The sequence below is a fragment of the Somniosus microcephalus genome, chromosome 17 (genome assembly GCF_052327205.1).
Source record: "Somniosus microcephalus isolate GS21.2 chromosome 17, FLI_Smic_1.0, whole genome shotgun sequence".
Classification (NCBI taxonomy): Eukaryota; Metazoa; Chordata; class Chondrichthyes; order Squaliformes; family Somniosidae; genus Somniosus; species Somniosus microcephalus.
This window is the reverse complement of record NC_141003.1, coordinates 65,958,552-65,980,535: the sequence shown is the minus strand read 5'-3', so window position 1 is coordinate 65,980,535 and position 21,984 is coordinate 65,958,552. Positions and strand designations below refer to the sequence as shown.

The 21,984-nt window shown below is 50.0% G+C and overlaps 1 protein-coding gene across 1 annotated transcript in view; it reads left to right on the top strand.

Annotated features, from left to right (window-relative positions):
• Positions 1-15,666, top strand: part of LOC147105803 (protein tyrosine phosphatase domain-containing protein 1) — a 77,458-nt gene extending 61,792 nt beyond the window's left edge. The window contains exons 9-12 of the mRNA XM_086010564.1: positions 3,483-3,584; positions 6,224-6,304; positions 7,073-7,183; positions 9,939-15,666. Of these exons, the coding sequence (XP_085866690.1) occupies positions 3,483-3,584; positions 6,224-6,304; positions 7,073-7,183; positions 9,939-10,088 (444 nt within the window). The 3' untranslated portion in view covers positions 10,089-15,666. The remainder of the gene's footprint in view (positions 1-3,482; positions 3,585-6,223; positions 6,305-7,072; positions 7,184-9,938) is intronic.
• The last annotated feature ends 6,318 nt before the right edge of the window (positions 15,667-21,984 follow it).

Genomic DNA, 21,984 nt, shown 5'->3' with positions numbered 1-21,984 from the left:
AGGAAAGTGTCTGATGGGTGGGAAGCTGCATTAGGGTTTGAGGATCAATGTTGGGGTGGGGTGGGGTGGGGTGGGGGTGGGGGGGGTGGCGAGTGGGGTGTCCCCGGGATTGGTATTAGGAACCTAACTGTTTGTAATTTATATAAACCACTGGGATTCTAAAAACTCCATTCAAATTGGACAGATTTGCAGAGGCAATCGATTCTGAATAGCCAACCTGGGAAATATCAAAGATAAAATATTTGAGTGGGCAGAACAATGGGCGATGGAATGGAATGCGTAGAAGTGTAAAGTACTGCACATAGGAAGGAAAAATGGGTGGCACCCCTACTCCATGAATGGAGTGAAAGAGCTGAGGATGCAGATGGAAGATGCCCAGGAATCTTAGTAACGTGACACTAAACACCAACCAATGCAGAGCAGTGATCAACAAATACAATAGGATGTTGAGCCAGTGCTCCCTCATGGACAGTACGTTTGTCTGGACATCAGGTAAGGACAGGATCGAGGTTAGGCTGTGATGATCCCATGGAGAAATAGCCTACCAGATCTCACTGCCCAGGCTCTCAGGGGTAATGGCCACTGATGTTACATAGTATTACGTGGTACTTACAGCACAGAAAAGGCTATTCGGCCCAACTGGTGCTTGCTTCACACGAGCCTCCTCCCACCCTACTTCATTTAACTCTATCAGCGTATCCTTCTATTCCTTTCTCCCTCATGTGTTTATCTAGGTTTCCCTTAAATGCATCTATGCTCGTCGCCTCACCTACTCCATGTTGTAGTGAGTTCCACATTCTAACCATTCTCTGGGTAAAGAAGTATCACCTGAATTCCCTATTGGATTTATTGGTCACTACCTTATATTTATGGACCCTAGTTTTGGTCTCCCCTACAAATGGTCAAACTGTACAGTGCACTGGTCAGGTCGTGAAAGCCACTATATAAATCCAGGTTCTTTCTAATCAACTTGCATCGCTACTTTTAGTAATTTATGTATCTGTATTCCTAGATCTCTTTGCTCCTCTACCCCATTTAGATTCTTTAACCTTTTAGTGTAACATTTCTTTGTTCGCTATTTTAGTAAAGGTGCTATGTTTTAACGGCTGCATTAACATAGCAGACGGAGGAATGTGACACGAGTGCTTTGAACTCCTTCTACCAGAGATCTCCCCGGAGACCAGTGCTGGCTTCTCCTTGTGGGCAGCACCCTCTGGTGGCCACTCAAACAATCACAAGAAACCAACTGCAAACTGTGGAAATGTTCGACATTCAGATGATTAGCTGATGTCAATTCTGGCATTTTATATTGTGCCGAGAGGTCTCAAGGAGGCAGGAAAGGGGGCGGGGGTGGGTAGGTTGTGCTTAACCAGCACCCCCCACCCCCACCACCCCCATATTCCACACCCTGCTCTATCCTGTATACTCCCCTAGTGACTCCACTCCTCAGCTGTCAGCCATGGCTCAGTTGTAGTAAAGAAAGATTTGCTCTCGCCTCAAGTCAGAAGGTTGTGGGTTCAAGTCCCACTCCAGGGATTTGAGCACATATTCTAGTTCGACACGCCCAGTGCAGTACTGAGGGAGTGCTGCACTGTCAGAGGAACCGTCTTTCGGATGAGTCATTAAACCGAGGCCCTGTCTGCCCTCTCAGGTGGATGTAAAAGATCAACCAACACCTAAAAACTGATTATCTGGTCATTTACCTCGTTGTTAGTGGGATCTTGCTGTGCGCAAATTGGCTGCCGCGTTTCCCACATTACAACAGTGACTACACTTCAATGGCTGTAAAGTGCTTTGGGGCGTCCCGAGGTAAATGCCTGCCTTGTCAGCAACGTCCACATCCATAGAATGAATTAAAAAACTGTGGTGTAGCACCAACTACCCTTGTGCTGCCTTTTTCTTTCCGTCTCTCTCACTCTCTGGTTCCCTCACACTCTTTCTGTCTGTCTTTCTCTCTCTGTCTGTTTGTCTCTCTATCTGTCTGTCTCTCTCTCTCCATTGCTCTGACTCTTTATCCAACTCTCTATTTCTGTTCCCCTCTCTCTCACTATCTCATTGTCTCTCTTTCTGTCTGTCTATCTCTCCCTCTTTCTATGTGTTTCTCTCCGGGTGGCTCTCTCTCCATTCTGTCTCTCTCTTTCTATCTCTGTGTCTCTCACTCTGTCTGTCTCTCTATCTCTTTTTCTAGTTCTCTCTATCTTTCTATCTCTTTCTCTCTGCCTCCATCTCTGTCTCTCTATCTCTCTCTGACTCTCTGTCTCTCTTTCTCTCTGTCACTCCCAAATATCTCTTTCTGTTTGTCTGTACCTCTCTCTGACTCTCTCTGTCTCTGTCTCTCTCTATCTTTCTGTCTCTCTATATGTCTCTCTCTCTCTCTCGCTATCTCTATCTCTGTCTCTATCTCTCTCTGTGTCTCTATCTCTCTGTCTCTTTGTCTCTCTCTGTCTCTCGCTCCGTGTCTCTCTCTCTGACTCACTCTGTCTCTCTCTTTCTATGTCTCTGTCTCTCTGTCTCTATCTCTCTCTCTTTCTCTCTCTCTCACTCTGTCTCTATCTCTCTCTCTCACTCTGTCTCTATCTCTCTCTCTATCTGTCTGTCTTTCTCTTTCTGTCTCTCTGTCTCTGTCTCTATGTCTATCTCTCTGTGTCTCTCTGTCTGTCTCTCTCTGTTTGTCTCTCTCTCTGTCTCTCTATCTCTCTCTGTCTCTATCTCTCTGTGTCTCTATCTCTGTCTGTCTGTCTCCCTCTGTCTCTTTCTTGCTCTCTCTCTCTCTCTGTCTCTCTCTCTTTCTATGTCTCTCTCTCTCTTTCTGTCTCTCTCTGTCTGTCTCTGTCTCCCTCTCTATCTCTCTCTGTCTCTCTCTTTGTCTCTCTCTGTCTGTCTGTCTCTCTCTTTCTCTGTCTGTGTGTGTGTCTCTCTTTCTCTGTCTCTCTCTCTGTCTCTCTTTCTCTCTGTCTGTCTGTCTGTCTGCCTGTCTCTCTCTCTCTGTCTGTCTCTCTGTTGGTCTCTCTGTCTCTCTCTCTCTGTCTGTCTCTCTCTTTGTCTCTCTCTCTCTGTCTGTCTCTGTCTCTCTCTCTGTCTCTCTTTCTCTCTGTCTGTCTCTGTCTCTCTCTCTTTCTCTCTGTCTGTCTGTCTCTCTCTCTCTGCCTCTCTTTCTCTCTCTCTCTCTGTCTCTCTCTGTCTGTCTCTCTCTCTGTCTCTCTCTCTCTGTCTGTCTCTCTCTCTCTCTCTGACTCTCTCTCTCTTGTCTCCCTGACCCAGTCTGTCCTACTGCAGCTTTAGCAGGTCTCTGTTCTTTCTCAACAATAGCAAAATACCGCAAATGCTGGAAATCTGAAATACTAACAGAAAATGCTAGAACCACTCAGCAGGTCAGGCAGCATCTGTGAGAGAGAGCATTTCTCCAAGAATGCTGCCTGACCTGCTGAGTGTTTCCAGCATTTTCTGTTGTTATTTCTTTGTTCTTTCTCCTTCTCCCGAAGGTGGAGCTAAACGAGAATGAGGGGGCTTGGGGCCATCTGGCCGCAGAGGAAGATCCCAGGATTCTCAGCGCGCTGATGTGGAGCTGGCTGGAGCACCTCAAGGTCGATTTGTCCGTCTGAACAGGACACAACCAATGTTTCCTCTTATTTTTTTTTGGTGTGCGGTCCCTTTAAGTGGCAGCGGTGAGCGGTCTGCGCGGGGCCTCCAGACCGCTGCGCAACCAGCTTAGCGGAAACATTGTACCCAACCCATAAATCCAACAGGACTGAAGCACTGTACCATGGTGCTGTATCAAATTGATTCCCAGTTACAGGCTTCCACAGCCAATGGCAAAATCCTCATGCATTTGCCCTCAATTTTAAGATAAATGGTCTAGAAGGAACTCCCAACATTTTTTTATTAATTCCCGAGATATGGGCATCGCTGGCAAGGCCAGCATTTATTGCCCATCCCTAGTTGCCCTTGAGAAGTTGGTGGTGAGCCACCTTCTTGAACCACTGCAGTCCGTGTGGTGATGGTACTACCACAGTGCTGTTAGGTAGGGAGTTCCTGGATTTTGACCCAGTGATGATGAAGGATCAGCGATATACTTCTAAGTCAGGATGGTGTGTGACTTGGAGGAGAACTTGCAGGTGGTGGTGTTCCCATGCGCCTGCTGCCCTTGTCCTTCTAGGTGGTAGAGGTCACGGATTTGGGAGGTGCTGCCGAAGAAGCCTTGGCAAGTTGCTGCAGTGCATCGTGCAGATGGTACACACTGCAGCCACGGTACGCCGGTGGTGGAGGGAGTGAATGTTTAAGGTGGTGGATAGGGTGCCAATCAAGCGGGCTGCTTTGTCTTGGATGGTGTCGAGCTTCTTGAGTGTTATTGGAGCTGCACTCATCCAGGCAAGTGGAGAGTATTCCATCACACTCCTTACTTGTGCCTTGTAGATGGTGGAAAGGCTTTGGGGATACAGGAGGTGAGACACTCGCCACAGAATACCTAGCCTCTGACCTGCTCTTGTTGCCATAGTATTTATGTGGCTGGTCCAGTTAAGTTTCTGGTCAATGGTGACCCCCAGGATGTTGATAGTGGGGGATTCAGCGATGGTAATGCCATTGAATGTCAAGGGGAGGTGGTTAGACCCTCACTTGTTGGAGATAGTCATTGCCTGGCACTTGTGTGGCATGAATATTACCTGCCACTTGTCAGCCCAAGCCTGAACATCGTCCAGGTCTTGTTGCATGCGGGCATGGACTGCTTCATTATCTGTGGAGTTGTGATTGGCGCTGAACACTGTGCATTCATCAGCAAACATCCCCATTTCTGACCTTAAGTTGGAGGGAAGGTCATTGATGAAGCAGCTGAAGATGATTGGGCCTAGGACACTGCCTTGAGGAGCCCCTGCAGCAATGTCCTGGGGCTGTGATAATTGACCTTCAACCACCACAACCATCTTCCTTTGTGCTAGGTATGACTCCAGCCAGTGGAGCGTTTTCCCCCGATTCCCATTGACTTCCGTTTTACTCGGGCTCCTTGATGCCACACTCGGTCAAATGCTGCCTTGATGTCAAGGGCAGCCACTCTCACCTCACCTCTGGAATTCAGCTCCTTTGTTGGTTGTAATGAGGTCGGGAGCCGAGTGGTCTTGGCGGAACCCAAACTGGGCATCAGAGAGCAGGTTATTGGTGAGTAAGTGCCGCTTGATAGCACCGTCGATGACGCCTTCCATCACTTTGCTGATGATTGAGAGTAGACTGATGGGGCGGTAATTGGCTGGGTTGGATTTGTCCTGCTTTTTGTGGACAGGACATACCTGGGCAGTTTTCCACATTGTCGGATAGTTGCCAGTGTTGTAGCTGTACTGGAACAGCTTGGCTAGAGGCGCAGCTAGTTCTGGAGCACAAGTCTTCAGCACGACAGCCAGGATGTTGTCAGGGCCCATAGCCTTTGCTGTATCCAGTGCGCTCAGCCGTTTCTTGATATCACGTGGAGTGAATCGAATTGGCTGAAGACTGGCTTCTGTGATGGTGGGGACCTCGGGAATAGGCCAATATGGAACATCCACTCGGCACTTCTGGCTGAAGTTGGTTGCAAATGTTTCAGCCTTGTCTTTTGCACTCACGTGCTGGGCTCCACCATCATTGAGGATTGATACAATTGAGGGGTTTGCTTGGCCACTTCAGAAGGCAATTAAGAGTCAACCACGTTGGTGTGGGTCTGGAGTCACATATAGGCCCAGACCAGATAAGGACGGCAGGTTTTTGTTCCCTAAAAGACATAAGTGAACCTGTTGTATTTTTGTAATGACAATCCGATAGCTTATTGGTCACTTTTACTGATCCCAGCTTTTTATTTCCCGATTTTTCAAACTGAATTGGAATTCTCAAACTGCCACAGTGGGATTTGATCTCAAGTTCTCTGGATTATTAGTGCAGGCCTCTGGATTACTAGTACAGTAATATAACCACCACACTACCATGTCCTACTACTGCCCTGGGTCTGTGTATGTGAATCTTTCGCTGCTGTGGTGCGTTAGAAGTCAACATCATTTCATATCTTCCCTTGGAGAACAGTGCGACGTGGCGGAAGGAGTTGTTTATTGACCTCAGTGCCTCTGGGCTCAGCAGGGGTGGAATCTGCCCGGGTTGCAGGTCCTGATCACTCTCTGGGAACTCCTGTTGGGAGAGAGAGAAAATAACAGGGTAGATTCTGTCTCTGAGTCGGCTGGTGATTGAACCTCTTTATTCCCCTCTGCAGGAGCCAGTGCTGAGATCGGAGGATGTAGCGACACTCCTGTCTAAGTCCACAGCCAAACAGAGTCTGTGGGATCTGGAAAAGGTGAGTGCTCCTTCAAAATAGGGTTCATACACATCATGACCCCCAACCTTCTGCACTCGGAGTAACACAGCAGGAGTTGTCTGAAGCTATTGAAAGCTCAGCCATGGCATAGAATAAGGTCACGCAGTGTCCACATAGGTGTTAGTGTCTGTGTATATGTGATAGTGTATAATGTGTGCGTTAGTGTGTGTGTACCTGAAAGTATGCAGGTGGGTATATCATGAAGTCGGGGGCAGTGGGGCCTGGCTGCCCGAATGAGGCAGCATAAGTCACGGGTGGGGGCGGTGTGGTGGTGCGGGGAAGGGTGATTGATGTCCCTCCTCTAAACAGAGTCTGTGAACTCCTTGCAATCTCTTGGGGATTTACCCAGGACCCTCCACTCCCCCAGTGAACCACACACCGGGATTGGAGGCCAAAGGTCTCGCTCTATCAGCTTCCAGTCTGACTCTAGGTCCCCTATAGGCCAAGGGCGCAGGGATTCCCAAGATTGGGAGACCTCGCCCTTAATTCCACCACCCCTCTGCTGGGGGTGCCCGGATAAGGGGGAGACAAAAGATTTCATTGAAGGTTGCACCCCTCGCCAGGCCACGTGGGAACTCTCAGATACAGTGGAAGACCAGCAGGAATTCCAAGGAATTTCAGCCTCCATGTGGTTGGGCCCTTAGTGATTTTTTTGTGCCTAGATCTGGGAATCTGGGCAACTATCCATTGCTGCATCACAGAATGATCCTCAACTTTTTCCCAACCCTTTGTCCCTTCGTTCCTCAGTGTCAGGAAGCAACAATCAGCTGCATCTTGGATTGTATCAGTAAACTGACCAGCTTGCCTTCTGCACTGGAAGATCCCATAATTCACCGACTGATCCGAGCACTGACTCAGGTAGGAACTTCGATAACTATCACAGGTCAGGTAGGAACTGGGAGCCACAGTGGGGTACACCCTGACCTTTCACCTCTTGGCCTGCATTCAAATTCAGCTCACATACACATACAGAGTCACACACATGTACGCGTACATATACTTGGGCACACACTCACACACGCACACACACGCACGCACATAAAGCCCAAGTTTATCAAAGACTTGAATATTGATTCCATTGAAGGTGTCAGCTTTGACTTGGTGGTGGTGCTCTAGGTCATGGGTTCAAGTCCAACTTCAGAGACTTGAGCCCATAAACTAGACTGATACTCCAGTGCCACACTGAGGGAGTACTGCACTGTCGGAGGTGCCGTCTTTCGGATGAAACGTTAAACTGAGGCCCCGTCTGCCCTCTCAGGTGGACGTTAAAGGCCCAATGGCACTATTTCAAAGAAGAGCAGGAGAGTTCTCCCCAGTGTCCTGGCCAATATTTATCCCTAAACCAACATGACTAAAACAGATTGGCCTAGAAATTCGGTGGGGTTAGCGCCCAATTAGAGGCGTTAGAGGGCCTTGCGCCGGAATTATAGCCGCGATCGAAATTGCATTGGGCCCTACCATCGGCGTTAGCCGGTAGCGCTGCGCCGGCACCGATGACGTCATCGGTGTGCGCAGCGTCCCGGTTGCCGTGGTAACGCGGCCGGACGCCCAAATTCAGTTGCGGCTGCCTCGCCCGTGGCAGCCGCAACCAACGATTGTTCAACGGGATGTTGCAGCACGTAGCGCCGGCGCATTAAGGCGGAGCGGCGGCCGGCCGCTTTCCCGGCGGCCGCCTGCCCGCACCTCCCTCCCCGGACTCCTCCACCACCCCCCCGCAGCACTGATGTGTGTGGCCCGCGAGCCCGGCACTTCTCCGAGGTGCCGGGCTCATTTGTCGGGCGAATCGACCGGTCAGCGGTCGGCTGCAGGCAGCTCCTCCTTAACAGAAGGAGGAGGCCTGCAGTACCCCAGCCTGCCGCACCGCATCGGGTGCCGCAGCGGGGGATTAGCGCCGCAAACCTGCATTCAGCGCCCATAGCGAGGCGCTGAAACCCTCCATTAGCGCCCGCAGCCGTCTGGGCGCGGGGCAGCTGAATTTTTGGCGGGCGCAGCGGCAATTATCGCGGGCGCAAAATTTCGGGCGCAAAAGCCCTGGCGGAGGCAAACCTAATTTCTAGGCCATTATCTGGTAATTTATCTCATTGCTGTTTGTGGGACCTTGCTGTGCACAACTTGGCTGCCATGTTTCCCTACATCACAACAGTGACTATAATGAAAGGTGCTATGTATGTATGTAAGTTATTTCTTATAACTGGGGAGACTCCTCTCAAGCTCCTCCAACGAATGGAAGAATAGTTGGTCTGTCTGACGCTCCCTCTCACATTTAGTCTCCGCCTCCTTTAAACACACTCCTCTTGTTACTCCTAAGCTCCATATATCCCGTCCCACACAGAACTTCCTCCCTGCCTCCTCACTGTGTTCAAATCAAGATTGATCACATTGTCTCCTACTCTAACTCATTCTTTCCCATGTTTTCAGAACTGTGGAATTCCCCCAGTTTTGCCTTCCTCCTTCAATCTGCTGGCTTCTAAAATCCAAATTCAGCACAAACAAGCTACTTCCTGGTTTAGCTTGCTTGCTCTCCTACTCTTTTGACTACGATAGACCCTGCACTATGTGTCTTTACCTGGTGTCCTTCATTCTGGCCCTTGACCCTTCACCTGGCGTCCTTCACTATGACCCGCAAGGATCAGTGCTTGGGTCTCAGCTATTTACAATCTATATCAATGATTTAGATGGCTTAGGGGACCGAGTGCAATGTATCCAAGTTTGCTGACGATACAAAACTAGGTGGGAAAGTAATTTGTGAGGAGGATGCAAAGAGACAGCAAAGGTTAAGTGAGTGGGCAAGAACATGGGGGAAAGAATATAATGCGGAGAAGTGTGAAGTTATTCACTTTGGTAGGAAAAATAGAAAAGCAGAATATTTTTTAAATGGTGAGAGATTGGGAAATGTTGGTGTTCAGAGGGACCTGGGTGTCCTTGTACACAAATCACTGAAAGTTAACATGCAGGTACAGCAAGCAATTAGGAAAGCAAATGGTATGTTAGCCTTTATTACAAAAGGCTAGGAATAAGTCTGACTGCAATTATATAGAGCCCTTGGTGAGACCACACCTGGAATTCTGTGTACAGTTTTATACTTGCCTTAGAGGGAGTGCAACGAAGGTTCACCAGACTAATTCCTCGGATGGGGAGATTGTCCTATGAGAAGAAATTGAGGAGACTGTGCTTATATTCCCTAGAATGTGGAAGAATAAGAGGTGATCTCATTGAAGCATATAAAATTCTTACCAGACTTGACAGGGTAGATGCTGGAAAAATGTTTCCTCTGGCTGGGGAGTCTAGAACCAGGGGTCACAGTCTCAGAATAAGGGGTCGGCCATTTGGGACTGAGATGAGGAGAAATGTCTTCACTCAAAGGGTTGTGAATCTTTGGAATTCTCTACCTTAGAGGGTTGTGGATGCTCAGTCGTTGAGTATACTCAAGACAGAGGTCGATAGATTTTTGGACTCTCGGGGAATCAAGGGATATGGGGATTGAGTGGGAAGGTGGAGTTGAGGTCGAAGATCAGCCATGCCCCTTCACCTGGTATCCTTCACTTTGAACCATGACTCTTCCCCTATATGACAGCAAACAATGAATGTTATTGACTTTGCCTTATTGTCACAGAGTGGAGAAGAGGACGTGATGCATTTCGGTGCTTTGTCGCAGAAACTGAAAACGATCATCAGAGAAAAACGCTCGCATTATCTCTTCACCAGAGGCGTGGTAAAAACAGCAGCATTGATGAAGATATCCTCGCACGGGAAGAGCCAATGAAAGCAAAATTCTCCGGTTTGAAGCCCTCATAAATCTTCCCAATTGCTGCCAAATAGAATGGGGGTGTTTTGGAGTTTTTAGTGTATGTGGTGGAGGGGGAGGGAAGGTGGGTAGAGGATAGCTAGAGATAGATGTCTACTGAAATGAGGCAGTTAACCTCCTGGATCATGGATCAGTATGTCTCCTTGTCCTTCCCAGGTCATAGCCCAGGATAAGCTCTGATAAGGAAGGACTTTTGGCCATTTTGGTTTAATTCCTCTAAATTAGCAACCCTATCATTCCCCCCATAAGCTGTGAGCCTATGGCTCAGTGAGAGCATTCCCACCTTTAAGTCAGAAGGTGCAGTGCTCAAACCCCACTTCAGACGGTCCCAGCTCTGAATTCTGGGTTGACATCCAGCGGCATACTTGCGTCCAGTGGGTGTGGGTTCCCCCTGCCTCATCGTGTGGGATGTGGGAGCCCATAAAACATTCCCCCCTGTGCGATGCAGGTGGGGATAAAGATGGTTAAGACCATGGAAGGAGCGTTGACATTGCGGCCTGTGGTTAGTGTGAAAAAGGGTGAAATATCGCACAGTGTAGATACTTGGGACAGTGTAGAGGGAGCTTTGCTCTGTATCTAACCCGTGCTGTACCTGCCCTGGGAGTGTTTGATGGGACAGTGTAGAGAGAGGTTTACTCTGTATCTAACCCGTGCTGTACCTGCCCTGGGAGTGTTTGATGGGACAGTGTAGAGGGAGCTTTACTCTGTATCTAACCCGTGCTGTACCTGCCCTGGGAGTGTTTGATGGGACAGTGTAGAGAGAGGTTTACTCTGTATCTAACCCGTCCTGTACCTGCCCTGGGAGTGTTTGATGGGACAGTGTAGAGGGAGCATTACTTTGTATCTAACCCGTGCTGTACCTGCCCTGGGAGTGTTTGATGGGACAGTGTAGAGGGAGCTTTACTCTGTATCTAACCCGTCCTGTACCTGCCCTGGGAGTGTTTGATGGGACAGTGTAGAGGGAGCTTTACTCTGTATCTAACCCGTCCTGTACCTGCCCTGGGAGTGTTTGATGGGACAGTGTAGAGGGAGCTTTACTCTGTATCTAACCCGTCCTGTACCTGCCCTGGGAGTGTTTGATGGGACAGTGTAGAGGGAGCTTTGCTCTGTATCTAACCCGTGCTGTACCTGCCCTGGGAGTGTTTGATGGGACAGTGTAGAGAGAGGTTTACTCTGTATCTAACCCGTGCTGTACCTGCCCTGGGAGTGTTTGATGGGACAGTGTAGAGGGAGCTTTACTCTGTATCTAACCCGTGCTGTACCTGCCCTGGGAGTGTTTGATGGGACAGTGTAGAGGGAGCTTTACTCTGTATCTAACCCGTCCTGTACCTGCCCTGGGAGTGTTTGATGGGACAGTGTAGAGGGAGCTTTACTCTGTATCTAACCCGTCCTGTACCTGCCCTGGGAGTGTTTGATGGGACAGTGCAGAGGGAGCATTACTCTGTATCTAACCCGTGCTGTACCTGCCCTGGCAGTGTTTGATGGGACAGTGTAGAGGGAGCTTTACTCTGTATCTAACCCGTCCTGTACCTGCCCTGGGAGTGTTTGATGGGACAGTGCAGAGGGAGCTTTACTCTGTATTTAACCCATGCTGTACCTGCCCTGGGAGTGTTTGATGGGACAGTGCAGAGGGAGCTTTACTCTGTATCTAACCCATACAGTACCTGTCCTGGGAGTGTTTGATGGGACAGTGTAGAGGGAGTTTTACTCTGTATCTAACCTGTGCTGTACCTGCCCTGGGAGTGTTTGATGGGACAGTGCAGAGGGAGCTTTACTCTGTATCTAACCCGTGCTGTACCTGCCCTGGGAGTGTTTGATGGGACAGTGTAGAGGGAGCTTTACTCTGTATCTAACCCGTCCTGTACCTGCCCTGGGAGTGTTTGATGGGACAGTGTAGAGGGAGCTTTACTCTGTATCTAACCCGTCCTGTACCTGCCCTGGGAGTGTTTGATGGGACAGTGCAGAGGGAGCATTACTCTGTATCTAACCCGTGCTGTACCTGCCCTGGCAGTGTTTGATGGGACAGTGTAGAGGGAGCTTTACTCTGTATCTAACCCGTCCTGTACCTGCCCTGGGAGTGTTTGATGGGACAGTGCAGAGGGAGCTTTACTCTGTATTTAACCCATGCTGTACCTGCCCTGGGAGTGTTTGATGGGACAGTGCAGAGGGAGCTTTACTCTGTATCTAACCCATACTGTACCTGTCCTGGGAGTGTTTGATGGGACAGTGTAGAGGGAGTTTTACTCTGTATCTAACCTGTGCTGTACCTGCCCTGGGAGTGTTTGATGGGACAGTGCAGAGGGAGCTTTACTCTGTATCTAACCCGTGCTGTACCTGCCCTGGGAGTGTTTGATGGGACAGTGTAGAGGGAGCTTTACTCTGTATCTAACCCGTCCTGTACCTGCCCTGGGAGTGTTTGATGGGACAGTGTAGAGGGAGCTTTACTCTGTATCTAACCCGTCCTGTACCTGCCCTGGGAGTGTTTGATGGGACAGTGCAGAGGGAGCATTACTCTGTATCTAACCCGTGCTGTACCTGCCCTGGCAGTGTTTGATGGGACAGTGTAGAGGGAGCTTTACTCTGTATCTAACCCGTCCTGTACCTGCCCTGGGAGTGTTTGATGGGACAGTGCAGAGGGAGCTTTACTCTGTATTTAACCCATGCTGTACCTGCCCTGGGAGTGTTTGATGGGACAGTGCAGAGGGAGCTTTACTCTGTATCTAACCCATACTGTACCTGTCCTGGGAGTGTTTGATGGGACAGTGTAGAGGGAGTTTTACTCTGTATCTAACCTGTGCTGTACCTGCCCTGGGAGTGTTTGATGGGACAGTGCAGAGGGAGCTTTACTCTGTATCTAACCCGTGCTGTACCTGTCCTGGGAGTGTTCGAATGGAGATTGCGCGGGAGAGACCCAAGGTCCTAGTCATCCCTTTACTGATGTTATTGAGATAATGTTGAATGTGCAACAGTAACAGTTTTTGTATAATTGTACCTATGTATTTGCTGCAGTCTTTAATGACATAGTTTAGCCATCAAGGGTGCATTCTAAATTCTGCCTGAGTTGTAATTTATTAATTTATTTTAAGGGAATAAAGTCAAGTAAATCTGTCACTGCCTCACATCCAATGTTCCCTCTAATTTTTTTGTGTGCGCTGTATCTTAGAGGGAACAGCTTGTGAGCGGCCTGCACAGTACTTTCCTGATTACTGCGCGACCGTGCACACGCGCAGCTTAGAGGGAACATTGCTCGCATCCACCGTGACTGAAGCCTGTTCAGTTAATCCTTACCCTGAATAAACAGTGACTCTCTACAGTTACACAGAGAGTAATCCTTACCCTGCTGAATAAACGGAAACTCTGTGGTTAAGAATTCAGGTCTTCTGTAGATGCCTTCTTGGGTTCAGTGGCCTCAGTCACTCCCTTAAGTTGTCTGAACATTTTACGTTTATGCCCAATATCTATTTCCACAATAGCATAACCTGAGGGGAGGGTGTAACAATAGTATTCATTCACCATCTTGCTCGGATACTCGTATTTCACACATATATTTCTTCAGTCTCTCCAGTGACAGACTGAGTTACCACTAAGGTAAGTGAGGTGTGGCCTGAAATGAATTGTTTGTAATGTGAACAGCATGATTTATGATCAGATTCATTTTGTTTAATCAATAAAACTTATCTTTGTGTAATGATATAAAAATAACAAAGATGCTTTGCTATCCTACTGCAGTATCCCTATCTTACTTAACTTAAACAGAATAACTCCTCTGCATTCTGCCCTACTGCCCAGCTCTCGCTCTCACTCACTCTCTCATTTACCTTTCTGTTCACAGAAAGAGATCAGAGGGGTTACCAACACAATGTGTGTGAGGTGGGTTTTTTCCCAATTACCTGGACAAGCTAACAAATTGCTTATTGTGTAACTTTTAGGGAAACAACTTCTAATTAACATATTACGCACCTTTCGTCCAGGAGCCTTGTGAGAATACACTTGCTTAAAAACACATTAATATAAGTCATTCATTCAAATATTCTCTGAAGGGAAAATGGATAGAACATTCTGAAATGTGACATCTGCATAATTTTAAAATGCACTGAGGGGAGGTGCTGGAGACAACATTCACAAATTGTCAAAGGTGCTGTTTTATTTTGAGTGTAAATATTACGACAAGAGCTACAAAGGACAACTTCTTTCCTCACTACTTGGCTCTGTGCCTGCTGTGATATTATGTCAGGTGGCTAATGTTAAAGCGTTACATGGAATGTTAGTTGCTGAATCCATTCAGTTCCACTATCTGGCAGCATGTGTGGTGTGTTACATTATGTAGAATTTACAGCAAAAAATAAAAGCTCCAAAGAATATGCACAGATATCGGTAAGAAAAGTCCTATTGCTACTCATGCAAATCTGGGTTTACGGAGGGTGGCTGTTGTTCATCTGCACAGTTAGTTTGGGAGTTTGAACATACTTTAAAGGGCTAGAAATTCGGTATGTTAACACCTCCCATTAGCACCTGGTGAGGGTGCCAAAGGGGCGCTAAGGGGTTAGCGCCCGGGCGCGGCGAATGCAGTGACGTCCGCGAACTTCACTGCCGGTTTAGCGTTGGCACTAACTCTTAGCACCTGGGCCTCTAGTGCCTCGCGGATCGTGACGTCATAAAGTGCGCAGCGCACCGTTATTGCCCCGGATGGAAAATTCAGTCGCGCCCCCTGCTTTATCACCTCGCGCCAACGCCAGCAAGAGGAGGCGTTGTGAACTCGACTGGGCCGCTTCGGGAGCAGTGATTAAAGGGAAAGCTTTTCAGCCAACGCAACCTTGATTACTTGCATCAGTCTGGTGCCTGCACAAAGTTTTTAATGTTTCATTGGTGCGAGATGTCCAAGCCCTCCACTGTGTGAGAGTGTTTGGGGCTGTAACGGTACCCGCCCAGGTCACCTTGCAAAACAGAACTGACGACAACTAGCTTGTGCAGCATCATTGGCCCTTCCCTTTAAACGAGGGAAGCAGCCTCTGTAATGAAAGAGCGCTGTTTACAATGTGCTCAAAATTGTTTAGCGCTGTGCCGCTACCACCCCACTCTCGGACGTTAGCGCCCTAAGCCAACCTAAGGGTTAGTGCTTGATTTAGCGCTGCACTTCCCTCTTGGAGCACTAAAACGAAATTTCGCGGGAGGCGAGAATGCTTAGAGCTTGACGCGAATTTTTCAACTTAACGGGGCTATACCGAGTTTCTCCTCCTAGGTCTTTTGACTCAGTTACAAACTGTGATTCAGTGATTTCAGGCTCCACTTTCATTTTGAGAATTTACAGCACAATGTCATTCAGGTGTATTCAGGTGAAGCCTCCTACCTGAGGGATGTGGTGTGGAATCTTTTAATTCCAATAGACTGTAAGAAGTAACAGAGAGAGCAAATACTTCTTTAAAGGGACCTCCTAAGTTTGTGTATTTAAAAAAACTGCCTTGTACTGTATAATATCTTTGCTTCTGTATAGTATTTAATTGTAAATAAATTCCATAAATGGTTTTATCCTGTATAACTCTGGTTTAGTGTGTGATATTTTCCACCATCTGATAGACAGTGGGAATCCTATGTAATGCCAGTATTACGTTTTAGACTTAAGAAAGGCTGAACAGGGTGGTGCTCTTTTCTCTAGAAAATAGAAAGCTGTGGGGTGACCTGAATGCGGTCTTTAAGATCATGGAAGGGTTTGATAGGGTAGGCGTAGAGAAGGTGTTTACCCTTGTGGGGAGACCAAAACTAGGGGTCATAAATATAAGATAGTTGCTAATAAATCCAATAGGGAATTCAGGAGGAACTTCTTTACTCAGAGAGTGGTTAGAATGTGGAACTTGCTACCACAGGGAGTAGTTGAGGCAAATAGCATAGTGTGGCGGAGCCACCAAAGGACTCAGATCGTTTGTATATAATTCCTTTAACAACATGTTAGCTACAGTCTGAGTCTGTATCTTTATTTATGCTGTTTAACTGTACAGAGTGTGGTTACTTTAACAGCGCGGCTAAAACGTGATGACGTCACGCCGCTCATCACGTGATCCCCCACTGGCGGGAAAACGTGATGACGTCATGACGTCAGCCACGGGACTGCAGGGGCAGTCCTCGTGGAGCCTCCAGAGAGAGCAGACCTACATTCGCTGTTATCCTGCATTTTTTGTTAAAGCCAGTTTGTTTCATTAAAGTTCGTTTTGTTTGATCGCCTGAGTAGAACTCAGTCTTTTAGTTAGGAACCCACGTTCCTACATTGGTGACCCCGACTTTCGTGAACGGTTTTCGCGGAAGATCTTCAGCATGGACACGAACGCTGTGACGCAGAAACTGCCACAGTTCTGGGAGCAACAACCAGCCGCGTGGTTTATCCAGGCTGAAGCCCAGTTCGCCATCAGGGACATCGTCGCGGATCAGACCCGTTATTACTACGTGGTCTCCGCCCTCGATAGCGCCACTGCCTCGCGGATCGTCAGCCTCCTCGGTAGTCCTCCTACTGACAGCAAGTATGATACGTTAAAGGCGCGGTTGCTACAGGTCTTCGGGCTCTCGAAGTCAGAACGCGCTCGCCGGCTCCTCGCTATGCCCGGCCTCGGGGACTCCAAACCGTCCAAGCTCATGAGCCAAATGCTCACGCTCTTAGGTGCCGAACCAGAATGCTTCCTCTTCCGGGAGCTATTCCTCTGCCAACTGCCGGAGCAGGTGCAGGCTGCCCTAGCCAGATCCGAGATTACAGACTGCGCCGAGCTTGCTGCCGAAGCAGATAAGATTTTCACAGTAACCCAGCAGTGCTGCGCGGCCACGCGGCGCCCATCCCCCACAGACGCGGCTCCAGCTCCTCTTGCAGCGGGCTTTGGCGCCGCTCTCCCTGCAGTTTTTCGCCCAAAAAAACAAAGCTCCTGCAGTGTTCCTGGCGAAGGAGGACCGGGTCTAACGGGCGCTCCGCGGCTGCCATGGCCATCGGATCTACGGGGAAACTTCTTTACATCACCGATTCCCTATCGGGTCGACGTTTCCTTTGTGACACCGGGGCGCAGTGTAGCATCTTACCTGCGTCGAATCTCGATATGCAAGCTGGGAACCACGGTTTTTCCCTCGTTGCGGCTAATGGCGCAGCCATTCGAACTTTCCGAAAGCAGCGGGTCCAATCTGTTTCGGCGGTCAGCGCTTCCATTAGGAATTCGTCACGGCCACAGTCTCGCAGGCCATCCTAGGGGCGGATTTTCTGTGTGCCAACGGCCTCCTCGTCGATGTCCGGCACCGCCGGTTGATCAACGTGGCCACCTTCCACTCGATTCCGTGCCACCACGGTACCACCGTGGCGCGCTCTATCGCCTGCGCTTTCCCTTCTCTGGATGACTTCACTTGGCTCCTTGGAGAGTTCCCGGAGCTGACAAGGCCCACTTTCTCCTCCTCGGCCACGAAGCATGGTGTTGGAACATCATATCACCACTACTGGCTCCCCGGTTTATGCACGGGCTAGAAGGCTCGAACCCGGCAAGCTCGCGGCTGCGAAAGCGGAGTTCAACACAATGGAGCGACTGGGGATTATTCGCCAGTCGAATAGTCCCTGGTCTTCACCTCTCCACATTGTTCCAAAACCGGGCGGCGGCTGGCGGCCATGCGGTGACTACCGACGCCTGAACGACGCCACTACTCCTAATCGGTACCCGATCCCGCATAATCAGGATTTCTCGGCCCATTTGGCGGGAAATTCTATCTTTTCTAAAGTCGACCTCATCCGGGGGTATCACCAGGTTCCCATGCACCCTCAAGATGTCCCGAAAATCGCAGTCATCACCCCTTTCGGCCTTTTTGAGTTCCTGCGGATGCCGTTTGGCTTGAAGAACGCGGCACAGGCTTTCCAGCGCTTAATGGACTCTGTGCTCCGAGACCTAAACTTCATCTTCGTCTACCTTGACGACATTCTCATCGCCAGCGCTAGCAAGGAAGAGCACATCTGTCATTTGCATACCCTCTTTACACACCTCAGCCAGCACGGTTTGATCATCAACCCGGCCAAGTGCCAGTTCGGCCTGCAGCGGATCGATTTCTTGGGACACCGCATAACATCAGACGGCGCCGTCCCCTTACTGACGAAGGTGGAAGCTGTTACCTCTTTCCCGCGCCCGCCAACCATCAAGGCCCTGCAAGAGTTCCTGGGGATGGTCAATTTCTATCACCGATTCGTCCCTAAGGCAGCTCAGCTAATGCAGCCTTTGTACGGGGCCCTCAAGGGCAAGTCTGGTAAAGATCTAATCAGCTGAACGGCCAAGATGGACCAGGCGTTCGTCAACACCAAGAGCGCTTTGGCCAACACAACCATGCTGGCGCACCCACTTCCAGGTGCCACCATCGCCCTTACCACAGATGCGTCAGACTACGCCATCGGCGCAGTGCAGGAGCAGTGGGTGAACGGCACGTGGCAACCGCTGGCGTTTTTCAGCCGTCAACTACGGAAAAATGAAAGAAAATACAGCACCTTCGATCGAGAGTTACTGGCCCTTTTCCTAGCCATTTGCCATTTCCGGTTCTTATTAGAATGACGTCCCTTCACGGCTTTTGTCGACCACAAGCCTCTAACGTTCGCCATGGACAAGACCACCAAACCGTGGTCCACTCATCAACAACGTCACCTGATGTTTATTTCTGAATTTACCACGGACATTCAACATGTGTCTGGTAAAGACAACCTGGTGGCGGATTGCCTTTCCCACGCGACGGTCCATGCGGTTCACCTGGGGATTGACTACGCCCTCATGGCTGCGGATCAGGCCTCGGACCCAGAGGTTCAATCATACAGAACCATCCCCTCTAGTTTCCAAGCGACCGACGTCAGTTTCCAGGCTGCAGGCACCACGCTCCTTTGCGACGTCTCCATGGGCGTTCCCCGACCTATCATGCCAGTCGCATGGCGCCGGAAGGTGTTTGACGCCATACATGGGTTGTCGCACCCTGGTATGAAGGCTTCACAATGGCTAATGTCGGCAAAGTTCGTCTGGAAGGGTATGCACCTCGATGTCTGTGACTGGGCTAATACCTGCGTGGTCTGCCAGAAGGCCAAGGTTCAGCATCATGTAAAAGCTCCAGTGGCTATGTTCGCTATTCTGGAGCGTCGTTTCGACCACGTGCATGTGGACCCTGTGGGGCCACTTCCGCCTTCTCATGGTTATACGCATCTCCTCACCATGGTGGACCGCACCACTAGGTGGCCAGAGGCAATTCCTTTGGTTTCCACCACTTCGGCAGACATCGCTAGAGCTTTCATCTCCTGTTGGGTTGCTCGTTTCGGGGTACCGACGGACATCTCTTCTGATCGTGGGCCACAATTTTCCTCGGAGCTCTGGAATGCTGTAGCTCAGGGGCTCGGCCCAAACTTCATCGCACCACCGCCTATCATCCACAGGCGAACGGCCTTTGCGATAGATTCCACAGGTCGCTTAAAGCCGCCCTACGGGCCAGTCTTCAAGGTGCGGGATGGGTGGACAGACTCCCATGGGTCCTTTTGGGTCTTCGTACGGTGCCCAAAGAAGACCTGCAATCGTCCTCGGCTGAACTCGTTTATGGCCAACCGCTCCGAGTACCAGGGGATTTCCTCCCTTCTCCCACAGAGCCATGGTCCGCCTCCCAGCAACTCGTCAGCCACCAGGAAGCGGCCAGATGCTTCGCTCTGGTGCCTACATCAAATCACGGCCTACAGAGCTCCCACGTGCCAGCGGAGCTGAAGAACGCCGAGTACGTATTTATCTGCCACGACGCTCACCGGGATCCGCTCAAGCCCCCTTACACTGGTCCTTTCCGCGTCATCGAATCAGGAGACAAATCCTTTTCGGTCGACATCGGAGGAAAGACGGATCACATTTCGGTGGACCGGTTGAAGCCGGCTCACCTGGACCTGGACCGCCCAGTCGTCGTCGCTCAACCGCCAAAATGTGGCCGACCGCCCACAGCCGCCATGCCAGATCAACCACAGCCGCCCGCCAGCTCGACCACACTCGCTGCACCAGCTCAACCACAACCGCCCGCCAGCTCGACCACCGTCCATCAGCTTCCTCTGCAGGGTTACCGAAGTCGCTCGGACAGACTTGTCAGGCCTCCTCGACGTCTCACTTTTGCTGTTAAAGACAATTCTGGGGGGGCGCATGTGGCAGAGCCACCAAAGGACTCAGATCGTTTGTATATAATTCCTTTAACAACATGTTAGCTACAGTCTGAGTCTGTATCTTTATTTATGCTGTTTAACTGTACAGAGTGTGGTTACTTTAACAGCGCGGCTAAAACGTGATGACGTCACGCCGCTCATCACGTGATCCCCCACTGGCGGGAAAACGTGATGACGTCATGACGTCAGCCACGGGACTGCAGGGGCAGTCCTCGTGGAGCCTCCAGAGAGAGCAGACCTACATTCGCTGTTATCCTGCAGTTTCTTGTTAAAGCCAGTTTGTTTCATTAAAGTTCGTTTTGTTTGATCGCCTGAGTAGAACTCAGTCTTTTAGTTAGGAACCCGCGTTCCTACATTGGTGACCCCGACTTTCGTGAACGGTTTTCGCGGAAGATCTTCAGCATGGACACGAACGCTGTGACGCAGAAACTGCCACAGTTCTGGGAGCAACAACCAGCCGCGTGGTTTATCCAGGCTGAAGCCCAGTTCGCCATCAGGAACATCGTCGCGGATCAGACCCGTTATTACTACGTGGTCTCCGCCCTCAATAGCGCCACTGCCTCGCGGATCGTCAGCCTCCTCGGTCGTCCTCCTACTGACAGCAAGTATGATACGTTAAAGGCGCGGTTGCTACAGGTCTTCGGGCTCTCAAAGTCAGAACGCGCTCGCCGGCTCCTCGCTATGCCCGGCCTCGGGGACTCCAAACCGCCAGAGCTCATGAGCCAAATGCTCAGTCTTTTAGTTAGGAACCCACGTTCCTACAATAGATGAATTTTAGTGGGGGCTAGATAAGTACATGAGGGAGAAAGGAATAGAAGGATATGCTGATAAGGTTAGAAGTGATGCTGATAAGGTTAGGTGGTAGGAGGCTCGTGTGGAGCATAAACACCGACATGACCTTTCGGGCTGAATGACCTGTCTCTGTGCTGTACATTCTATGTAATTCTAAGTAACTGTTAGACCAGGGATAAGTTGGGGTCGATTTTAACTGAGCCGTGAGGTGGGCTTTGAGCCGTGTGGGGGGTTAAAATCGCTAAAACTGGCGGGGGGACCCCCGCCCCCAGCCTAGTTCCCGACCCCGAGCCATTTTAACCCAGGCGTGTCTGATGGTCCCGAATCAGTCCTGCCTCCAACAGGCGGGACTGGTCTTTAAGGCCCATAATCAGCAATAATTGGCCTTAATAATGCCATTTTAACAGGCCCTTGCATTTTTAACCCTTTTCCCACGTAAAACACGCCTGGTGGGGCACACGCCTGTGAAACCTGGCGTGAGCACTATTGGCTTGCTGACTATCAGCTGCAGGTCAACCATTAAAGAGATTTGTTCAGCCATCATTTGCAGGTGGCAGGACTTTTTATCTCAGGCCTGGGGCAACTTTTACCAGGCTTAACCACACCTGTGGAAGGTTGGAGCCTCACACACATCTCCAGTGTGAACTCCTGGGAAACCCCTCTCGCCACCCTCACTCAGCGCTTCCTCAGTGGAGGCATATGCCAGAAGCATGGGAGCCATTTTTCTCCTTCCCTTCTTGGCATTAGAGGAGCTCAAGCACCAGGCACGACAGCAGCAGAACCAGGAACAGCAGCAGCAGCAGCAGGAGCGACAGACTGCTGCTCACCCACCTGAGGCAGCACAGGCCAGAAGGGGCCAGTGCATGGAAGCCCATCGGTGCAGGAGATACCCCCAAA